This window comes from Diaphorina citri, unplaced genomic scaffold, assembly GCF_000475195.1.
Source record: "Diaphorina citri unplaced genomic scaffold, Diaci psyllid genome assembly version 1.1 scaffold277, whole genome shotgun sequence".
Lineage (NCBI taxonomy): Eukaryota > Metazoa > Arthropoda > Insecta > Hemiptera > Psyllidae > Diaphorina > Diaphorina citri.
This window is the reverse complement of record NW_007377713.1, coordinates 1-18,987: the sequence shown is the minus strand read 5'-3', so window position 1 is coordinate 18,987 and position 18,987 is coordinate 1. Positions and strand designations below refer to the sequence as shown.

At 39.1% G+C, this 18,987-nt stretch overlaps 1 protein-coding gene across 1 annotated transcript; it reads right to left on the bottom strand.

Moving 5' to 3' along the window:
- Positions 1-333: 333 nt before the first annotated feature.
- On the bottom strand, positions 334-18,659 carry LOC103506959 (zinc finger protein 665-like). Its single transcript, XM_026821934.1, has 19 exons — positions 18,430-18,659; positions 14,160-14,397; positions 12,868-13,087; positions 11,764-12,054; positions 10,759-10,872; positions 10,476-10,593; positions 10,024-10,086; positions 9,318-9,386; positions 8,867-9,003; positions 8,459-8,524; positions 7,895-8,051; positions 6,626-6,682; positions 6,298-6,434; positions 5,456-5,521; positions 4,647-4,810; positions 3,456-3,657; positions 2,840-2,957; positions 850-1,010; positions 334-609 (listed from the first exon to the last, which is right to left on the bottom strand). Exons 1-19 carry the CDS (start codon positions 18,626-18,628, stop codon positions 442-444), a joined length of 2,745 nt encoding a protein of 914 aa, XP_026677735.1. The 5' UTR covers positions 18,629-18,659; the 3' UTR covers positions 334-441.
- Between the last annotated feature and the right edge of the window lie 328 nt (positions 18,660-18,987).

The following is an 18,987-nucleotide window of genomic DNA, read 5'->3' as shown; positions in this document are numbered from 1 at the left end:
ATGCATGCGCACAAACAGATTAATGTGTTGCCTGCGAGGGAGCTTTGCTTGGGACATTTGATGTGACGTCATCGCGTACGGGAGCGTATGCAGCGTGACGTCAGAGTTCAAGATTTACCGGAATTTTTTAATGGATTTATCTCGGGATCTAGAAGTCGTAGAAGAAAAAAGAAAAGTTCCGGAATCCCTCATTTTCCCAGCTTTTTAACTTTGAAACATCACCCAAGTAAGCGCAACTGTTCTATTGTTTTACTACTTGGATCCATTGGCTTTCTCTTATCCTGTCCTCTATCTCTCATCCATTTCGGGATAAGACCTCCGCTGTTACAGTTCCCTCTATCAAACTTCTTTCAGAAAAAAATATATAGGTATTTACTAAAGTAGATTTTTTTAAGGTAACTTGAACATTGCTACACATTTCTTCTTCCTCTCTTCTCTCTTTCACTCATCTTCTGTTTTTACCTCCCTCTCCTCCTCCTCCTCACTCTCTTCTATCTCCGCCTGTACAAACGCTTCCACTGGCATCTGCCCCTCCTCTTCCTCTTCCTCCATTTCTTCACCTCCACTCTCATGTCCACTATTCTGTCTTCGTCTAGTGGGGTTGGATGGGTTGCGCCGGATGTTTCACAGGAGGACTACAGCGAGGATCACGACAATTACGATGCCCCCAGCGTTCACGAAACCTCCGTCATTAATCTATCCCTACGCAACCCATCCAACCCCACTAGACGAAGACAGAATAGTGGACATGAGAGTGGAGGTGAAGAAATGGAGGAAGAGGAGGGGCAGATGCCAGTGGAAGCGTTTGTACAGGCAGAGATAGAAGAGAGCGAGGAGGAGGAGGTTTGGGTTGCGTAGGGATAGATTAATGACGGAGGTTTCGTGAACGCTGGGGGCATCGTAATTGTCGTGATCCTCGCTGTAGTCCTCCTGTGAAACATCCGAAAATGAAACAGGCCATGAGAAACGAAACAGGGGAACAAAGTTTAAGTTTAGACAGTTTTTTTTTTCTTTTTTTTTTGCTATGATTTTTTATGTAAACAGAAAAAGTTAACGGAGGCATAAATCAAGATGTAATCAGGAAAAAAAAAAAAGTTCAACTTGGTCACAGAAGAAGAAATGTGTAGCAATGTTCAAGTTACCTTAAAAAAATCTACTTTAGTAAATACCTATATATTTTTTTCTGAAAGAAGTTTGACGGAGGGAACTCTTATCCCGAAATGGAAGAGAGATAGAGGACAGGATAAGAGAAAGCCAGTCGATCCAAGTAGTAAAACAATAGAACAGTTGCGCTTACTTGGGTGATGTTTCAAAGTTAAAAAGCTGGGGAAAATGAGGGATTCCGGAACTTTTCTTTTTCTTCCACGACTTTTAGATCCCGAGATAAATCCATTAAAAAATTCCGGTAAATCTTGAACTCTGACGTCACGGCATACGCTCCCGTACGCGATGACGTCACATCAAATGTTCCAAGCAAAGCTCCCTCGCAGGCAACACATTAATCTGTTTGTGCGCATGCATTTCTGCGCAATTCATGTTTGTGCGCATACTTTTCTGCGCATCTCCTGAAGTCTGACGTCAGAGTTCAGGACTCTGAGGGAAAATAAAAATTGAATTTTCGACCTTTTACAGTTATTTTTTCGGAGTTTTGACCTCAGATTTGTATTTTTCACAACTTTTGCGGGGCCCACTCAGCCTCGTGAGGAAAATGAGTAGCTATGACGTATAAATGCGCATAGCGACCGGTGCCAGCATGGGAGGTACTCAGCCTCGTGAGGAAAATGAGTAGCTATGACATAGAAATAAATGCGCATAGCGACCGGTGCCAGCATGGTAGGTAAACATGTGATTTTAGGATTATTAGATATTGGGAAAATCCTACAATGCTGCAGTGAGCACCAAAGTTGTGACATAATAACACAAAGAAACTGCATTTACATTACATTACAAAGTGAAATGTTTTTCAATTATCAAATTTAGGTGGGATTGGTTATTAAAAAAAAGAGATTTGATAAAAAGAACTGTGGCTGCTTATAGTCCCGAAATCGAAGAGAAAGACAGCATAGGAGAAAACCAGCCGTTCAGAGAACGAACAATATCCATTCAGGATAAAATGCGCCCCGGGCGGGAATCAAACCCGCGGCCTGACACTTACAAGGCAGCCGCGCTACCCTCCAAGGTAACTAGGGTGGCTCCGTAATATTTGTGGGCTTAGCCATGGTTTGAACAACAACAAATAAAACATGCATATAAATATGACCCAAATCTTGAACAAATCTCTGACCAAACACTCGGTCAGTTTTGGTTTGAAATATTCTGAATTATTTAGAAATGCTTTGTCTTCACTTGACTTTCGTCTTCAGTTTCATTAGTCAAGTAAAGTTTCGTATTACAAATTCTAATTGATTCTCCAGTTATAATGCTACTTGACATAGCATCCCGTTTAGAAAAAATCTCTGACCAAACACTCGGTCAGTTTTGGTTTGAAATATTCTGAATTATTTAGAAATGCTTTGTCTTCACTTGACTTTCGTCTTCAATTTCATTAGGTTAGGTTAAATTTCATTAGTCAAGTAAAGATTCGTATTACAAATTCTAATTGATTCTCCAGTTATAATGCTACTTGACATAGCATCCCGTTTAGAAATTTAATTTCAACTTACCCAGCTCTATTTTGCCCTCAATTCTTCTTCTTCTTCTTCTTCTTCTTTTACTGCGTCTTTTCCCACTCAAGTGGGGTCGACGTTTTGAATCAACCTCTTTAATGCGCCTCGGTTTTGGGCGTGGCTAACTTCCATCCCGTTTAGAAAATATTTTTAGAAATTTAATTTCAACTTACCCAGCTCTATCTTGCCCTCAATGACTTGATTGAAATAGTCCCTCATCACCTCATCTCTCTCCTGATTACTCATATTTAGTACTTCCTCATCTGTGAACTTTGGCATGACTAGGCCCACCTGAAATATTATAACAGCACAATGCATCAGGGGAAATGAAATAATCCAAGGGTAACTTTCCTATAACATAGGCATTGCTACGTTTTAGGAACTCATCATTCATTAATTGTAAACAAAATGATGCCAGTAATATTGGGATAATGACTATAATGAGACATAAACTAGTAATTAAACTTACTCTAGTAGTTCAATGTAGAACTCACTCGGAAAAAGGATCTTTACAGGATTCCCAATGGTCGAACTCATTTTTTATTTATTTATTATTATTATTATTTTTTTTTTTTCTTTTCATGTTTTAGCATGTTGGCCAAGTCTTTTTCAAATCGGATCAAGAGTGTTCGGAAGTTTACGCAAAACAAACAAACACAGACAGTCTAAGTCTAAAGGGAAAAGCTCTGTTTATTCAGTGGAGGGGAAATTCTCATTTGAACTTGTCTCATCTCCCTAAAACAAAATAATTTTCTAGAAAAACCCCTCGCAAGTTGCACACACACTCACCTGTTCTGGTTCAAGTGAGATAAAGCTCGCGTGGTAGAACTCATGATTCACGGAGATCGCGTGTTCCGCGGCCAGATGATCGTGTAAACTCGTCCTCGACACGAACTTAATCGAACAGGACGCACACTCCAGATAGGCCACGCCTGCGTGAATCAGGATGTGCGTGCGCAGCGCCTTCTGGTGAGAGAATATCTTCTCACAGCTGTGAAGAAAAAGATGGAGTTTTGAAGTTGGTATAAATGTAAGAACATCTTTGAAATAGCTATTGTGTTGAAGTTAGTACGTTTGTAAAAAGATCTTTGATTTTACTGTTTTGAAACTAGTGTGTATGAAAAAACATGACATTTGAACAGGGCGCGATGGGCGGAGTCGTGCTTGAGACGGCGGTGCGAGTTGAGAGAGCGGAGCGAGTAGGTGACTCGCCCGCACAGCTCGCACTCGAACGTTTGACTCGCCTTGCCGTGCTGCATCTACCCGGGGAGAATAAATAGAAAATAGTATGAGGGGAAAAAAATATTTTTAAAGGTCCTAAATAAAATATTTTTGATTTTACCATTTTGAAGTTAGTATGCAAGCAAGAACATCTTTGATTTCACAGATTTGAAACTAGTATGTAAATAAAACCATCTTAATTTGACAGCCATAATTGTAATATCAAAAGGAGTCAGATATTATTTCTGTGCGTCCAAAGGGGTTTAAAGTTTAAACCCCAAAACTTCCAAAACTGTGATACAGGTGTCATGCCTATCTCATAGTAAGTATATGACAGCAGTAGAATAAGACGAAAAAACATCTTTGATTTTACCATTTTGAAGTTAGTATGCAAGCAAGAACATCTTTGATTTCACAGATTTGAAACTAGTATGTAAATGAAACCATCTTCATTTGACAGCTATAATTGTAATATCAAAAGGAGTCCAGATATTATTTCTGTGCGTCCAAAGGGGTTTAAAGTTTAAACCCCAAAACTTCCAAAACTGTGATACAGGCAGGTGTCATGCCTATCTCATAGTAAGTATATGACAGCAGTAGGATCTTGGTAAATAAGACCTTTCACACTTACAAGGGACAGACAAAGCAAGGTATTATGTATATAACAACAGTCGGTTCTCTATGAATAAGGTTACAAAGCAAGGTATTATGTATATAACAACAGTGGGTTCTCTATGAATAAGGTTCTTTCACACTTACAAGGGACAGGCAAAGCAAGGTATGTCACTATGAACCACGGACAGATGGCGGTTTAGGAACCGGTTTTCAGTAAAGGCGGATCCACACTGGATACAGTTGAAGTTCTGAGCGGAGCGCGCATGCGTTGCCTTGTGATCTTTCAGGGCATACGAGTTGGTGAACGTCTGAAATACAAGGGTGAACGGATTGGAATATGAAGCTAGGAGTTGTTCCTGGTTCCAGAAATGAATCGATTATGAACAATGTCCTCTCTTTTCTGTGAACTTTTCATCGTTTATTACATTGCTTAAAGTTGAAGGGAAGTGGGAGAAAAGTTGAGATGAAAATGTCAATTGAAGTTCTGAGCGGAGCGCGCATGCGTTGCCTTGTGATCTTTCAGGGCATACGAGTTGGTGAACGTCTGAAATACAAGGGTGAAAGGATTGGAATATGAAGCTAGGAGTTGTTCCAGGTTCCAGAAATGAATCGATTATGAACAATGTCCTCTCTTTTCTGTGAACTTTTCGTCGTTTATTACATTGCTTAAAGTTAAAGGCAAGTGGGGGAAAAGTTGAGATGAAAATGTCGAAAAACCATGAAACTCTAGTTCGTGTTAATATAGGCCGTGCGGCGCTTCGACACGCTTGTCGTTCGCGCGCCTGCCGACACGCTTGATTGTAGGGTCTAATGCATTTTTCGATGTCTTTATTAATCCTATCTACCCACTGCTGTCTTGTGTAACCCTTTCGTCTTACTGTATAAATAAAATTGACATTGACTTTTCCGGGTGTAGATTATCGAGATTTAGAACAAAGAGTTGTGCTGTTTACCTTGTTGCAGATGTCACATTCAAGTAATCCTTCTCCCGTGTGTTTCCTCACATGGTATTTCAATTTCTGAAAACAAAAGACAATGAGTTCTAGCATAAAATTTACACCAATAAGAAGTTAATTTACCTGAAATTTAAAAACTTTGGTTTCTGTGTCCGTGAGATCTGTCTCCCGTGTGTTTCCTCACATGGTATTTCAATTTCTGAAAACAAAAGACAATGAGTTCTAGCATAAAATTTACACCAATAAGAAGTTGATTTACCTGAAATTTAAAAACTTTGGTTTCGGTGTCCGTGAGATCTGAGATAGGCATGTCTATCCATTTCAAGGTACAGGAAGCATTGCGAGTTTGAAACTTAAACACTCTAGGAGACTTAAGTGTCTAAGTCGCACGACTCAAGTGTGAGAAGTCTGTATCGTTTCCCTAGGTTTGTTTTTCAGACGACTACGCTTCCACTGTGCTACAGGCCCAAGTCCTGGTGAGATCTGAGATAAGCATGCCTATCCATCTCAAGGTACAGGAAGCATTGGGAGTTTGAAACTTAAACACTCTAGGAGACCTAAGTGCCTAAGTCGCACGACTCAAGTGTGAGATCTGAGATAAGCATGCCTATCCATCTCAAGGTACAGGAAGCATTGGGAGTTTGAAACTTAAACACTCTAGGAGACCTAAGTGTCTAAGTCACACGACTCAAGTGTGAGAAGTGTGTATCATTTCCATAGGTTTGTTTTTCAGACGACTACGCTTCCACTGTGCTACAGGCCCAAGTCCTAAATGCATTTACATATATTTTGAACGTGACAATGCTTGTTTGGGTTAACAGACACCTTGGTTATCTTACCTGTTTCTTAGAGAAGGTCTGACCACAGAACGGACAGGCGCATGTTTCTTCACCTGTGTGCACTCTAATATGAGAATTGCACGCTCCCTTATCACTGAATGTTTTATCACAGTGGGTACACTTGTATGGTTTCTCACCTGAAAATGAGAAAATATTTGTTAAAGTTTTTCAACGAACGATGTAGGTTCTAGGTTTCAATTCGAAGCTACTTTTCCTTAGGTTTCCATTCAAATCAATTTGTATGCGCGTTCATACTAAGTTTAGAACCATTTGACCAATTTCGATGAAATTTGACAATAATTGATTAATTAATGTTTTACAGAATTGCACGCTCCCTTATCACTGAATGTTTTATCACAGTGGGTACACTTGTATGGTTTCTCACCTGGAAATGAGAAAATATTTGTTGAAGTTTTTGAACGAACGAAGTAGGTTCTAGGTTTCAATTCGAAGCTATTTTTCCTTAGGTTTCCATTCAAATCAATTTGTATGCGCGTTCATACTAAGTTTAGAACCATTTGTCCAATTCGTAAGTATAATAGAATAGATTTTTATCCTGCTGAGATAGGACTAAAAAGTCCCTTTACTCTCGCAGTGGGAACAAGGTCTAATACTTGTTTTAGTATATTTTCAGGAAGTGGTTTTAGTTTTAACCTTTTAACTCGAAGTTTTCAACTTTTAAGGTGGGTTTCACCAATGACCTAATGAGAAATGTCACGGATGAGATAATTTTCAATGTTCAAAAAAGGAATTTTTAATAATCCAAAAGGGAGTTTTTAAATTCAAAAACCTTTTTGGATCATTGAAAATATTCTCCTACTAGTGAAATCTCTCATTAAGTCATTGGTGAAATCCACTATTAGTTGTTCTGTTTCACGTTAACTTTCGAACAGTTAGTCCAATTTTGTAGTTAAACAATAAATATGTTTCAACAGGTGAACGAATTTTTTTCACCGTTCTAGGATCTGTAAATTTCCAAGGTCCGTCGCACACTGGGAGCGTGTCGCGCGTGGGTTTTCAGCTACCAAAGTCGCGCGACTACGCTTCCAATGTGTGACGAACAGAGATTTCCATACACTTAATTTTCGACCGTGAACACAAATTTTAACCAAAAACCAAACAAAACAACGCAAAATCAACGAACAATGTAAGAACATCTTTGAAATAGCTATTGTGTTGAAGTTAGTACGTTTGTAAAAAGATCTTTGATTTTACTGTTTTGAAACTAGTGTGTATGAAAAAACATCTTTGATTTTACCATTTTGAAGTTAGTATGCAAGCAAGAACATCTTTGATTTCACAGATTTGAAACTAGTATGTAAATAAAACCATCTTAATTTGACAGCCATAATTGTAATATCAAAAGGAGTCAGATATTATTTCTGTGCGTCCAAAGGGGTTTAAAGTTTAAACCCCAAAACTTCCAAAACTGTGATACAGGCAGGTGTCATGCCTATCTCATAGTAAGTATATGACAGCAGTAGGATCTTGGTAAATAAGACCTTTCACACTTACAAGGGACAGACAAAGCAAGGTATTATGTATATAACAACAGTCGGTTCTCTATGAATAAGGTTCTTTCACACTTACAAGGGACAGGCAAAGCAAGGTATGTCACTATGAACCACGGACAGATGGCGGTTTAGGAACCGGTTTTCAGTAAAGGCGGATCCACACTGGATACAGTTGAAGTTCTGAGCGGAGCGCGCATGCGTTGCCTTGTGATCTTTCAGGGCATACGAGTTGGTGAACGTCTGAAATACAAGGGTGAACGGATTGGAATATGAAGCTAGGAGTTGTTCCTGGTTCCAGAAATGAATCGATTATCAACAATGTCCTCTCTTTTCTGTGAACTTTTCATCGTTTATTACATTGCTTAAAGTTGAAGGGGTGGGAGAAAAGTTGAGATGAAAATGTCGAAAAACCATGAAACTCTAGTTCGTTTTAATATAGGCCGTGTGGCGCTTCGACACGCTTGTCGTTCGCGCGCCTGCCGACACGCTTGATTGTAGGGTCTAATGCATTTTTCGATGTCTTTATTAATCCTATCTACCCACTGCTGTCTTGTGTAACCCTTTCGTCTTACTGTATAAATAAAATTGACATTGACTTTTCCGGGTGTAGATTATCGAGATTTAGAACAAAGAGTTGTGCTGTTTACCTTGTTGCAGATGTCGCATTCAAGTAATCCTTCTCCCGTGTGTTTCCTCACATGGTATTTCAATTTCTGAAAACAAAAGACAATGAGCAGCATAAAATTTCCACCAATAAGAAGTTAATTTACCTGAAATTTAAAAACTTTGGTTTCTGTGTCCGTGAGATCTGAGATAGGCATGTCTATCCATCTCAAGGTACAGGAAGCATTGGGAGTTTGAAACTTAAACACTCTAGGAGACCTAAGTGTCTAAGTCGCACGACTCAAGTGTGAGAAGTCTGTATCGTTTCCATAGGTTTGTTTTTCAGACGACTACGCTTCCACTGTGCTACAGGCCCAAGTCCTGAATGCATTTACAGATATTTTGAACGTGACAATGCTTGTTTGGGTTAACAGACACCTTGGTTATCTTACCTGTTTCTTAGAGAAGGTCTGACCACAGAACGGACAGGCGCATGTTTCTTCACCTGTGTGCACTCTAATATGAGAATTGCACGCTCCCTTATCACTGAATGTTTTATCACAGTGGGTACACTTGTATGGTTTCTCACCTGGAAATGAGAAAATATTTGTTAAAGTTTTTGAACGAACGAAGTAGGTTCTAGGTTTCAACTCGAAGCCATGTTTCCTTAGGTTTCCATTCAAATCAATTTGTATGCGCGTTCATACTAAGTTTAGAACCATTTGTCCAATTTCTATGAAATTTGACAATAATAGATTAATTATTGTTTTATTTTCACAACCTTTTTGGCCTGATCGGGTCTTCTTACAGATTTTTTAATTCACCATACTTCCTGGACGGTCTGTCCGTTTTTCAGTTTGGCAAATGTTCATGACCTAAAGCACATTGGCTCATTACAGGGGCAATTTTCCGAGTACGCTCCCTTATCACTGAATGTTTTATCACAGTGGGTACACTTGTATGGTTTCTCACCTGGAAATGAGAAAATATTTGTTAAAGTTTTTCAACGAACGATGTAGGTTCTAGGTTTCAATTCGAAGCTATTTTTCCTTAGGTTTCCATTCAAATCAATTTGTATGCGCGTTCATACTACGTTTAGAACCATTTGTCCAATTTCGATGAAATTTGACAATAATAGATTAATCAATGTTTTATTTTCACAACATTTTGGCCGGATCGGGTCTTCTTACAGATTTTTTAATTCACCATACTTCCTCTTCTCAACAGTCTGTCCGTTTTTCAGTTTGGCAAATGTTCATGACCTAAAGCACATTGGCTCATTACAAGAGCAATTTTCCGAGTACAATGAAACTGGGCCCAATAAGACCAATCACATAACCTTAGGCTAAAATTCTTCTACTGACCACTGAGAAAACTATAGCCAAAATGTACTGACAAGTGATTTTTCACTAAATTTAGTGAATTGTTGGCAAATCTAGTGATTTAGTGATTTGAAATCGAAATCTAGTGACTTTTGAAAGAAATGTAATTTCATTGCAAAATTGCTCTTAACGCTGAAAAAAAAAAAAAACTTTTTTCCCCCCAGAAACCTACAATTTGCCCCTTCAAATTAGTCGCAGTTGTTCCTGTTTTAGTTTGGCGATGAGGCCTTTCTTGTCCGGGTCCACGGGGGCGCGGTTCCTCTGAATGAGCTTGAACTCGAACTGGGTTTCTGAAATGATTAGGAAGAGGGGATATGATTTATAAAATGCGCCCCGGGCGGGAATCGAACCCTCGGCCTGACACTTACAAGGCAGCCGCGCTACCCTCCAAGCTAACTAGGCTGGCTCCGTAATATTTGTGGGCTTAGCCATGGTTTGAACAACAACAAATAAAACATGCATATAAATATGACTCAAATCTTGAACAAATCTCTGACCAAACACTCGGTCAGTTTTGGTTTGAAATATTCTGAATTATTTAGAAATGCTTTGTCTTCACTTGACTTTCGTCTTCAGTTTCATTAGTCAAGTAAAGATTCGTATTACATATTCTAATTGATTCTCCAGTTATAATGCTACTTGACATAGCATCCCGTTTAGAAATTTAATTTCAACTTACCCAGCTCTATCTTGCCCTCAATGACTTGATTGAAATAGTCCCTCATCACCTCATCTCTCTCCTGATTACTCATATTTAGTACTTCCTCATCTGTGAACTTTGGCATGACTAGGCCCACCTGAAATATTAGAACAGCACAATACATCAGGGAAATGAAATAATCCAAGGGTAACTTTCGTATAACATAGGCATTGCTACGTTTTAGGAACTAATCATTAATTGTAAACAAAATGATGCCACCAATAATGACTATAATGAGACATAAACCAGTAATTAAACTTACTAGTAGTTTAATGTAGAACCAGTCATGGGTACAGAATGCTTGGAACCGTAGCGGTATTTCCTCTCTGAATAATGAAGCTAATTCGTTGACGAAGAAGTGTCTACGTTCTGATCTCTGAATGGAAGACAACGTGAGTGAAAATATAAGGGACTCGGAAAATATAAGGGACAAGTCTAGAAACATTTAAGAGCTCCCTTCTGACATTCCTTAGAGGCTCACAGTGAAGGAAAAACCAGTGTTTGGATGGAAGAACTCAAGGAGAACCCTGCCACTAAAAGAAAAAGAAGAAGAAAAATAAAAAGAAGAAGAAAAAAAATCTAGATTTCACAAAAGGGGGAACGGAGGGAAATCAACCGAGTTAGCTTGGAGGGTAGTACGACAGCGTTAAGCGCTGGATCGCGGGTTCGATTCTAGCCCGGTGCAAACATTATCCTAAACACTCAAGGTTCGCTCTCAAAACGGATTTTGCCTATCCTGTAGGTATTTCTTCTCGTTTCGATTCTGGGACGATAAAACCTCCGTTATTATAGTTTTGCTTATCAAACCTCTTTGAAGAAAAAGAGGGTTTTTTTCTGCCAAAACAGGACCAAAAATCTGGTGTGAACATCACACGACTTTTCTCATCCTATTGAATGATGCTTATTTTGGGTGTTCTTGTTCTTATAGCCAAACTTTTACAATATCTCTAACCGTTTGGTCGGTATAGCTGAAAACCGCCAAAAAACGGTCAAAAAACCACCAACCGCAGCACTTATCTCAACCAAACGTTTCAAGTTGCATCCTTGTCACATTTGTAAACTTCTTACCAAATTCAAAGTCTCTAGCTCATACCGTTCCCGATATATTGTTAAATTACACCGAAAACCGCCAACCGTTGCACCGATCTTAACCATAAGTTTCGTGTTGCATCCTTGGTAAATTCCAGAGTTCACCGACCCCCTATCATAACCCGACCCTCAGCAAACTAAAAACTACAAAAACGAAAAACACACAACACACACTAACCTGATCTTTTACCTTATGAACCTGTCGGTGTCCGTAGAGGCCAGACTTCGACGCGAACCCCTTGCCGCAATCCGGACAAATGAACGGGTTCTGATTCACGTGTTGTTTCGCATAGTGCAGCTGACGTTCGTCCTTGGTCTCGAAGGTATCCGAGCACAGGCGACATTTGAACAGGGCGCGATGGGCGGAGTCGTGCTTGAGACGGCGGTGCGAGTTGAGAGAGCGGAGCGAGTAGGTGACTCGCCCGCATAGCTCGCACTCGAACGTTTGACTCGCCTTGCCGTGCTGCATCTACCCGGGGAGAATAAATAGACAATAGTATGAGGGGAAAAAAAAATATTTTTAAAGGTCCTAAATAAAATATTTCAGTCATGAGTACAGATTCTCGCCCGCACAGCTCGCACTCGAACGTTTGACTCGCCTTGCCGTGCTGCATCTACCCGGGGAGAATAAATAGAAAATAGTATGAGGGAAAAAAAAAAATTTTAAAGATCCTAAATAAAATATTTCAGTCATGGGTACAGAATGCTTGGAACTGTAGCGGTATTTCCTCTCTGAATAATGAAGCTAATTCGTTGACGAAGAAATGTCTACGTTCTGATCTCTGAGTGGAAGATAAAATGCCGCCAACCGTTGCACCGATCTTAACCATAAGTTTCGTGTTGACATCATCATACCAAATTTCAAGTCTCTAGCTCTTACCGTTCTCGAGATATTTTGTTTACAGACAGACACACACACACGGACCAATGTCTGAAACTTTGGATTTAGGCTCTGGGGACCTCAAAACGTGTTTTGGCACTAAAAACTAACCATCGAAATTTTGATTCGATTACATTACTTTCCTTCCTATAGGATAAGGAAAGTAAAAATTCATTCTAAAGAAATGATGATCAGATTTATCAGGTAAAACTCTAAAACACGGACCAATGGCTGAAACTTTGGATTTAGGCTCTAGGGACCTCAAAACGTGTTTTGGCACTAAAAACTGACCATCGAAATTTTGATTCGATTACATTACTTTCCTTCCTATAGGATAAGGAAAGTAAAAATTCATTTTAAAGAAATGATTAATCAGATTTATCAGGTAAAACTCTGAATTACCTTGATATGATACCGCAGTGACTTCATATTCTTGAGGCCCAGATCACAATGTGAACACCTGTACACTGTATTGTGATTATGTTCAGTTTTGACATGGCTCTCCAGACTTGTGTAATCCGCCAGTAGTATATCACAGGACCGACATTTGTACGACACACATCCATGCATGCCATTCTCTTCTGGATGTGATAGACGGATGTGTTCGTTCACCAGCACTTTCCTGTGGATGAGATAGATTACTCATTATAGAATATATTAACACACCCATGCATGTCATTCTCTTCACATTTGTACGACACACATCCATGCATGCCATTCTCTTCTGGATGTGATAGACGGATGTGCTCGTTCACCAGCACTTTTCTGTGGATGAGATAGATTACTCATTATAGAATATATTAACACATCCATGCATGCCATTCTCTTCTGGATGTGATAGTCGGATGTGTTCGTTCACCAGCACTTTCCTGTGGATGAGATAGATTACTCATTATAGATTATCTTCTGGATGTGATAGACGGATGTGCTCGTTCACCAGCACTTTCCTGTGGATGAGATAGATTACTCATTATAGAATATATTAACACATCCATGCATGCCATTCTCTTCTGGATGTGATAGACGAATGTGTTCGTTCACCAGCACTTTCCTGTGGATCAGATAGATTTCAAAACATAAAGGACATGTTTTCATCGCCTTTGGAACCCCGCAGAGATCCGTTTTTAAGAAATTCTCTGAAAATCGCCAAAAGTGTTTAAATCACAAAATACCATTCAGGGTTTATACGCTTTTCCCGGAATGAAATTCCATGACTTTTCCAGAAAATTTAAATGAGTTTTCCAGAATATTAGGGGGCGGAGGTACTTAAAAATCAGTAAGATTACCCCTTCATTTAAATAAAAATTATGCAATATGCAGAACGTCAAGAAAATATGAGGGGGAATGCGCCGCAGGCCGTTTTTCGGAAAAAACGATATTTAATTTGAACATTTTTAATTTTTGACCGGGTGGCAAATTCCATGACTTTTCCAGGTTTTCCAGTTTTTCCAGGTCGCGTATAAACCCTTAACATTTCTTTTGTGCAATTAATTTGATTTGGCCCTGCATACCCAACTGCATATTGTACATCGGTTCTGTTTGGTCCCGTATAACGTTTTTGGGCTTAATATAAAAATAACATAAATGCAACAGTATGTATTACAGAATGAAGCTTAAGGGTAAGCCAACAGTTTTAGATCACATCGCCCTAAATAGATCCTTTTCCTGCGTTTACTGAACCACTAGGTACTCACCTAAGGAACGGCCGTACACATATATGACACCGGAGCGGACTCACGTCCTCATGTTCCGACATCTCATGCACATCTCTCTCACGCATATGCCAGAAGCTACGCTTACACTGACCGCATGCGTAACTGAGCGGACCCGCCGGTGCGTCCAGTAGCCACGTATCCCCGTGAAACGTGAACACGTGACGGCGTAGGAATCGCTTGGAGGAGGCACGTAGACTACAGAACGGACACACGTGAACTAGGACAAACAGAGAACAGTTTATTCATTTATTTATGTACCTACTTTTTTTTTCATTTATGAACAAAGAAACGCTTTTTACAGAATAGAAATACAAGAGAACATAGGTGCAACTGTAACAAAGAAGGTCTTGTCGCCCTAAAAGCGAGGAGAGAAGGAAAACAGGATAGGAGAAAGCTGTTCCGAAAACTAACATTATCTGTTTAGAGTAAAATACGCCCTGGGCTCTGAACACGTGACGGCGTAGGAATCGCTTGGAGGAGGCACGTAAACTACAGAACGGACACACGTGAACTAGGACAAACAGAGAACAGTTCATTTATTTTTTTATGTACCTACTTTTTTTTCATTTATGAACAAAGAAACGCTTTTTACAGAATAGAAATACAAGAGATGAAGAGAACACTCTTTGATAGGTGCAACTGTAACAACGAAGGTCTTGTCGCCCCAAAAGCGAGGAGAGAAGGAAAACAGGATAGGAGAACTAACTTTATCTGTTTAGGATAAAATACGCCCTGGGCTCTGAACACGTGACGGCGTAGGAATCGCTTGGAGGAGGCACGTAAACTACAGAACGGACACACGTGAACTAGGACAAACAGAGAACAGTTTATTTATTTATGTACCCCTTTTTTTCATTTATGAACAAAGAAACGCTTTTTACAGAATAGAAATACAAGAGAACACTCTTTGATAGGTGGAACTGTAACAACGAAGGTCTTGTCGCCCTAAAAGCGAGGAGAGAAGGAGGACAGGATAGGAGAACTAACTTTATCTGTTTAGGGTAAAATACGCCCTGGGCTCGAATAGATCGGTTGCGCTTACTTGGATGATGTTTCAAAGTCATAGAGCAGGAAAAATGAGGCCCAACGGAATTTTTCTTTTTCTTCTACGACTTCTAGAGCATACTTGGGTGATGTTTCAAAGTCATAGAGCAGGAAAAATGAGGACCAACGGAATTTTTCTTTTTCTTCTACGACTCTTCTAGATCCCGAGATAAATCGATTTAAAAAATACCGGTAAATCGTGAAGTTTGACGTCACGGCATACGCTCCCGTAGGCGACGACGTCATAATTCATGACTCCCGCTTCGTTTGTTTGTGCGCAAGCGTTTCTGCGCATTTTAACGTCAATTGATAAGCGAAAACTTTGGTTAAAGTTGTTACAACAGGCCCTAGCCTAAAAATGTGAAAGATATTTTGGAAAAATAAATAAACAATGATCATTCATTCTTTTTTTCTGATTTCAACATGTGAGCATTTTTATTTTATGTCTCTCACTTCTTTTAATATTAATCTCCTAGAAATAGGCTATTACAATTTATGTACCTACTTTTTTTCATTTATGAACAAAGAAACGCTTTTTACAGAATAGAAATACAAGAGAACACTCTTTGATAGGTGCAACTGTAACAACGAAGGTCTTGTCGCCCCAAAAACGAGGAGAGAAGGAAAACAGGATAGGAGATGTTATTTGGATATTTTGCTTTTTCAATTGATATTTATGTTTATATAATTTTGTTCAATAAAAGTACTTATATTACCATTACCATTACCCAACTCTTTGAACTTTTTCATTAGAGCGGCAATTAAAAATTGAATTTTCGACCTTTTAAAGTTACTTTTTCGGAGTTTTGACCTGATTTGGTTTTTTCACAACTTTTTACGTAGGAATCGACCTTTAATTAGTAATATTTTCCCCAATTGCATCTCCTCCATTGAAATCGCGACCTAGCGCTTACAAATCACAAGTGCTAAGTACTACCCTCCACACTAACTAGCCTGGCGTACCTAATGTAATGGGATCTCATTAGTTTTGTGCCAATGACAGGCCTTCAACCAGTTGTCCCTCCAATCACAGAGTCTCTAACAGCGTTTTAACCAATAAAAATTACGCAACCAGCAGTTCATTCTTAGCAATAAGTCAAGAATAGAATTAATGAAGAATAAGGAGGTTATCTGCGTAACTTTTTTTTCTTCATGAGAGAGGTAGCTCTTTAGCTGTACGTAAGTAACTATGCTTATATTTAAAATCAATATCAAAGACTCTCCTATCTGTCCTTTATGTTCCTTGAATGCCCCTATGAACTCCTCACACCTAAACTTATGTCCTGCCTTGGAAGCCAGCAATGACATTGTAGGGAAATATTGGGATGCGAGAGGAAAAATGGCCTAATGGTCAAAGTTCCCGACATTTGCTACATACATACATATTTATTGAGACTTCCATTCGACCCCTCACACGAATCTCACCCAGTCTGAGTAGGACCGGTAAAAGTCAGCACGTGATTGTCCTCATGGTCACCCATCCGGGTACCAACCACTCGTAACGTTATTTAACTTTGATGATCCACTGGGACCTGATATATATTCCACGTTCTATCCAGGTGACTTTTCTACCTGTAATATATCTACAGCAGGGGTTCCCAACCGGGGGGGGCGCCCCCCTGAGGGGGCGTGGAGTTTCAGTATATTTTCAGGAAGTGGTTTCAGTTTTAACCTTTCAACTCGAAGTTTTCAACTTTTATGGTGGGTTTCACCAATGACTTAATGAGAAATGTCACGGATGAGATAATTTTCAATGTTCAAAAAAGGAGTTTTTAATAATCCTAAAAGGAATTTTTAATAATCCAAAAGGGAGTCCAAAATGATCCAAAACTCCTTTTTGGATCATTGAAAATATTCTCCTACTAGTGAAATCTCTCATTAAGTCATTGGTGAGATCCACTATTAGTTGTTCTGTTTCTCATTAAGTCATTGGTGAGATCCACTATTAGTTGTTCTGTTTCACGTTAACTTTCGAACGGTTAGTTCAATTTTGTAGTTAAACAATATGTTTCAACAAGTGAACGAATTTTTTTCACCGTTCTAGGATCTGCAAATTTTCAAGACCCATCGCACATTGGGAGCGTGTCGCGCGTGGGTTTTCAGCTACCAAAGTCGCGCGACTACGCTTCCAATGTGTGACGAACAGAAATTTCCATACACTTAATTTTCGACCGTGAACACAAATTTTAACCAAAAACCAAACAAAACAACACAAAATCAACGAACAACACAAAGAACAGCACGAACCAGTTCTCTTACCTTGTGGACTTGAGTTATAAGGATTAAGAAAGGGACTTTGAAGACCCTTTAAAAGACAATTAAAAAATAAAAAAATACCTCAAAAACAAAAAAAAAAACACAGATTAGAATACTTCTGGCTTGTAAATTAAATTGCCTGTATTACAAGTCTTGTAATACAATAGTTTGATGAAACGAGGCCCTGATTTGGATTTTTCACAACTTTATACGTAGGAATGGACCTTTTATTAATAATATTTCCCAATTGCATCTCCTCCATTGAAATCACGACCTAGCGCTTACAAGTCACAAGTGCTAAGTGCTACCCTCCACACTAACTAGCCTGGCGTACCTAATTTAATGAGATCTCATTAGTTTTGTGCCAATTTCATTTGTAGTCATATTGAATTCTATGGTAATATATTGAATAATATTGAATCCCGACCTCAGATTTGGATTTTTCACAACTTTTTACGTAGGAATCGACCTTTTATTAATAATATTTTCCCAATTGCAACTCCTCCATTGAAATCGTGACCTAGCGCTTACAAGTCACAAGTGCTAAGTACTACCCTCCACACTAACTAGCCTGGCGTACCTAATTTAATGGAATCTCATTAGCTTTGTGCCAATTTTATTTGTAGTCATATTGAATCCTATGGTATTGTATTGAATGATATTGCATCCCATGTTTTTTTCCCACTTAGTTCAGATTTGTGCTCGGTTAAATGTAAACAGAAAAACAATTATTGAGATATTGGGAAAATCCTACAATGCTGCAGTGAGTACCAAAGTTGTGACATAATAACACAAAGAAACTGCATTTACATTAGTTTTGTGCCAATTTTATTTGTAGTCATATTGTATTGAATGATATTGAATCATATGTTTTTTTCCCACTTATTTCAGATTTGTGCTCGGTTAAATGTAAACAGAAAAACAGCACGTTCAGTCATCTAATACTCACTAGGGCCGCAATATTCTGGATAGGACGTCATCTTGATTCTACCAAAGTTATCAAACACACTACTAAGATGTCGCGTATCCTTGTTACATTTGATACCGTGTAGTGTACGCATATGGCGCAGTAATTCTTTGAGTCCCTCCCTGGAGTCGAAATATCCATGGCACACCTCACAGCGAAATCCATTGGGCGCGTGCTCCATTTGATTTAAACCTGGAATATGTTGATTGAAATTCAATAATAATTAGTGAACTATTCTTAACTGAATGGCCCTAGCCACCGCCACGTAAACTTGCAGCTCTCGGAAAATATTCTAAAATTTTCTGCACATAATATCCACTGCTCATACCACCATCACGTCTACTACTGGTAGATTCCTCATCACTAGTGTTTTCAGAACTTACCTCGGGTCCGTGGTAGCCAATGGTTTGCTAGTCCCGGCCACATAATATCCACTGGTCATACCACCATCACGTCTACTAATGGTAGATTCCTCATCACTAGTGTCTTACCTCGGGTCCGTGGTAGCCAATGGTTTGCTAGTCCCGGCCACATAATATC

What these genes read in the sequence shown, in the direction of transcription:
- LOC103506959 (XM_026821934.1), bottom strand. Translation starts at nt 18,628, where the DNA reads ATGGAGCACGCGCCCAATGGATTTCGCTGTGAGGTGTGCCATGGATAT. An exon ending in CACTGCGGTATCATATCAAG is followed by an intron (nt 12,055 to 12,867) that starts GTAATTCAGAGT and finishes CTCCCCGGGTAG; the next exon opens with ATGCAGCACGGCAAGGCGAG. An exon ending in AGACCTTCTCTAAGAAACAG is followed by an intron (nt 5,522 to 6,297) that starts GTAAGATAACCA and finishes TTTTGTTTTCAG; the next exon opens with AAATTGAAATACCATGTGAG.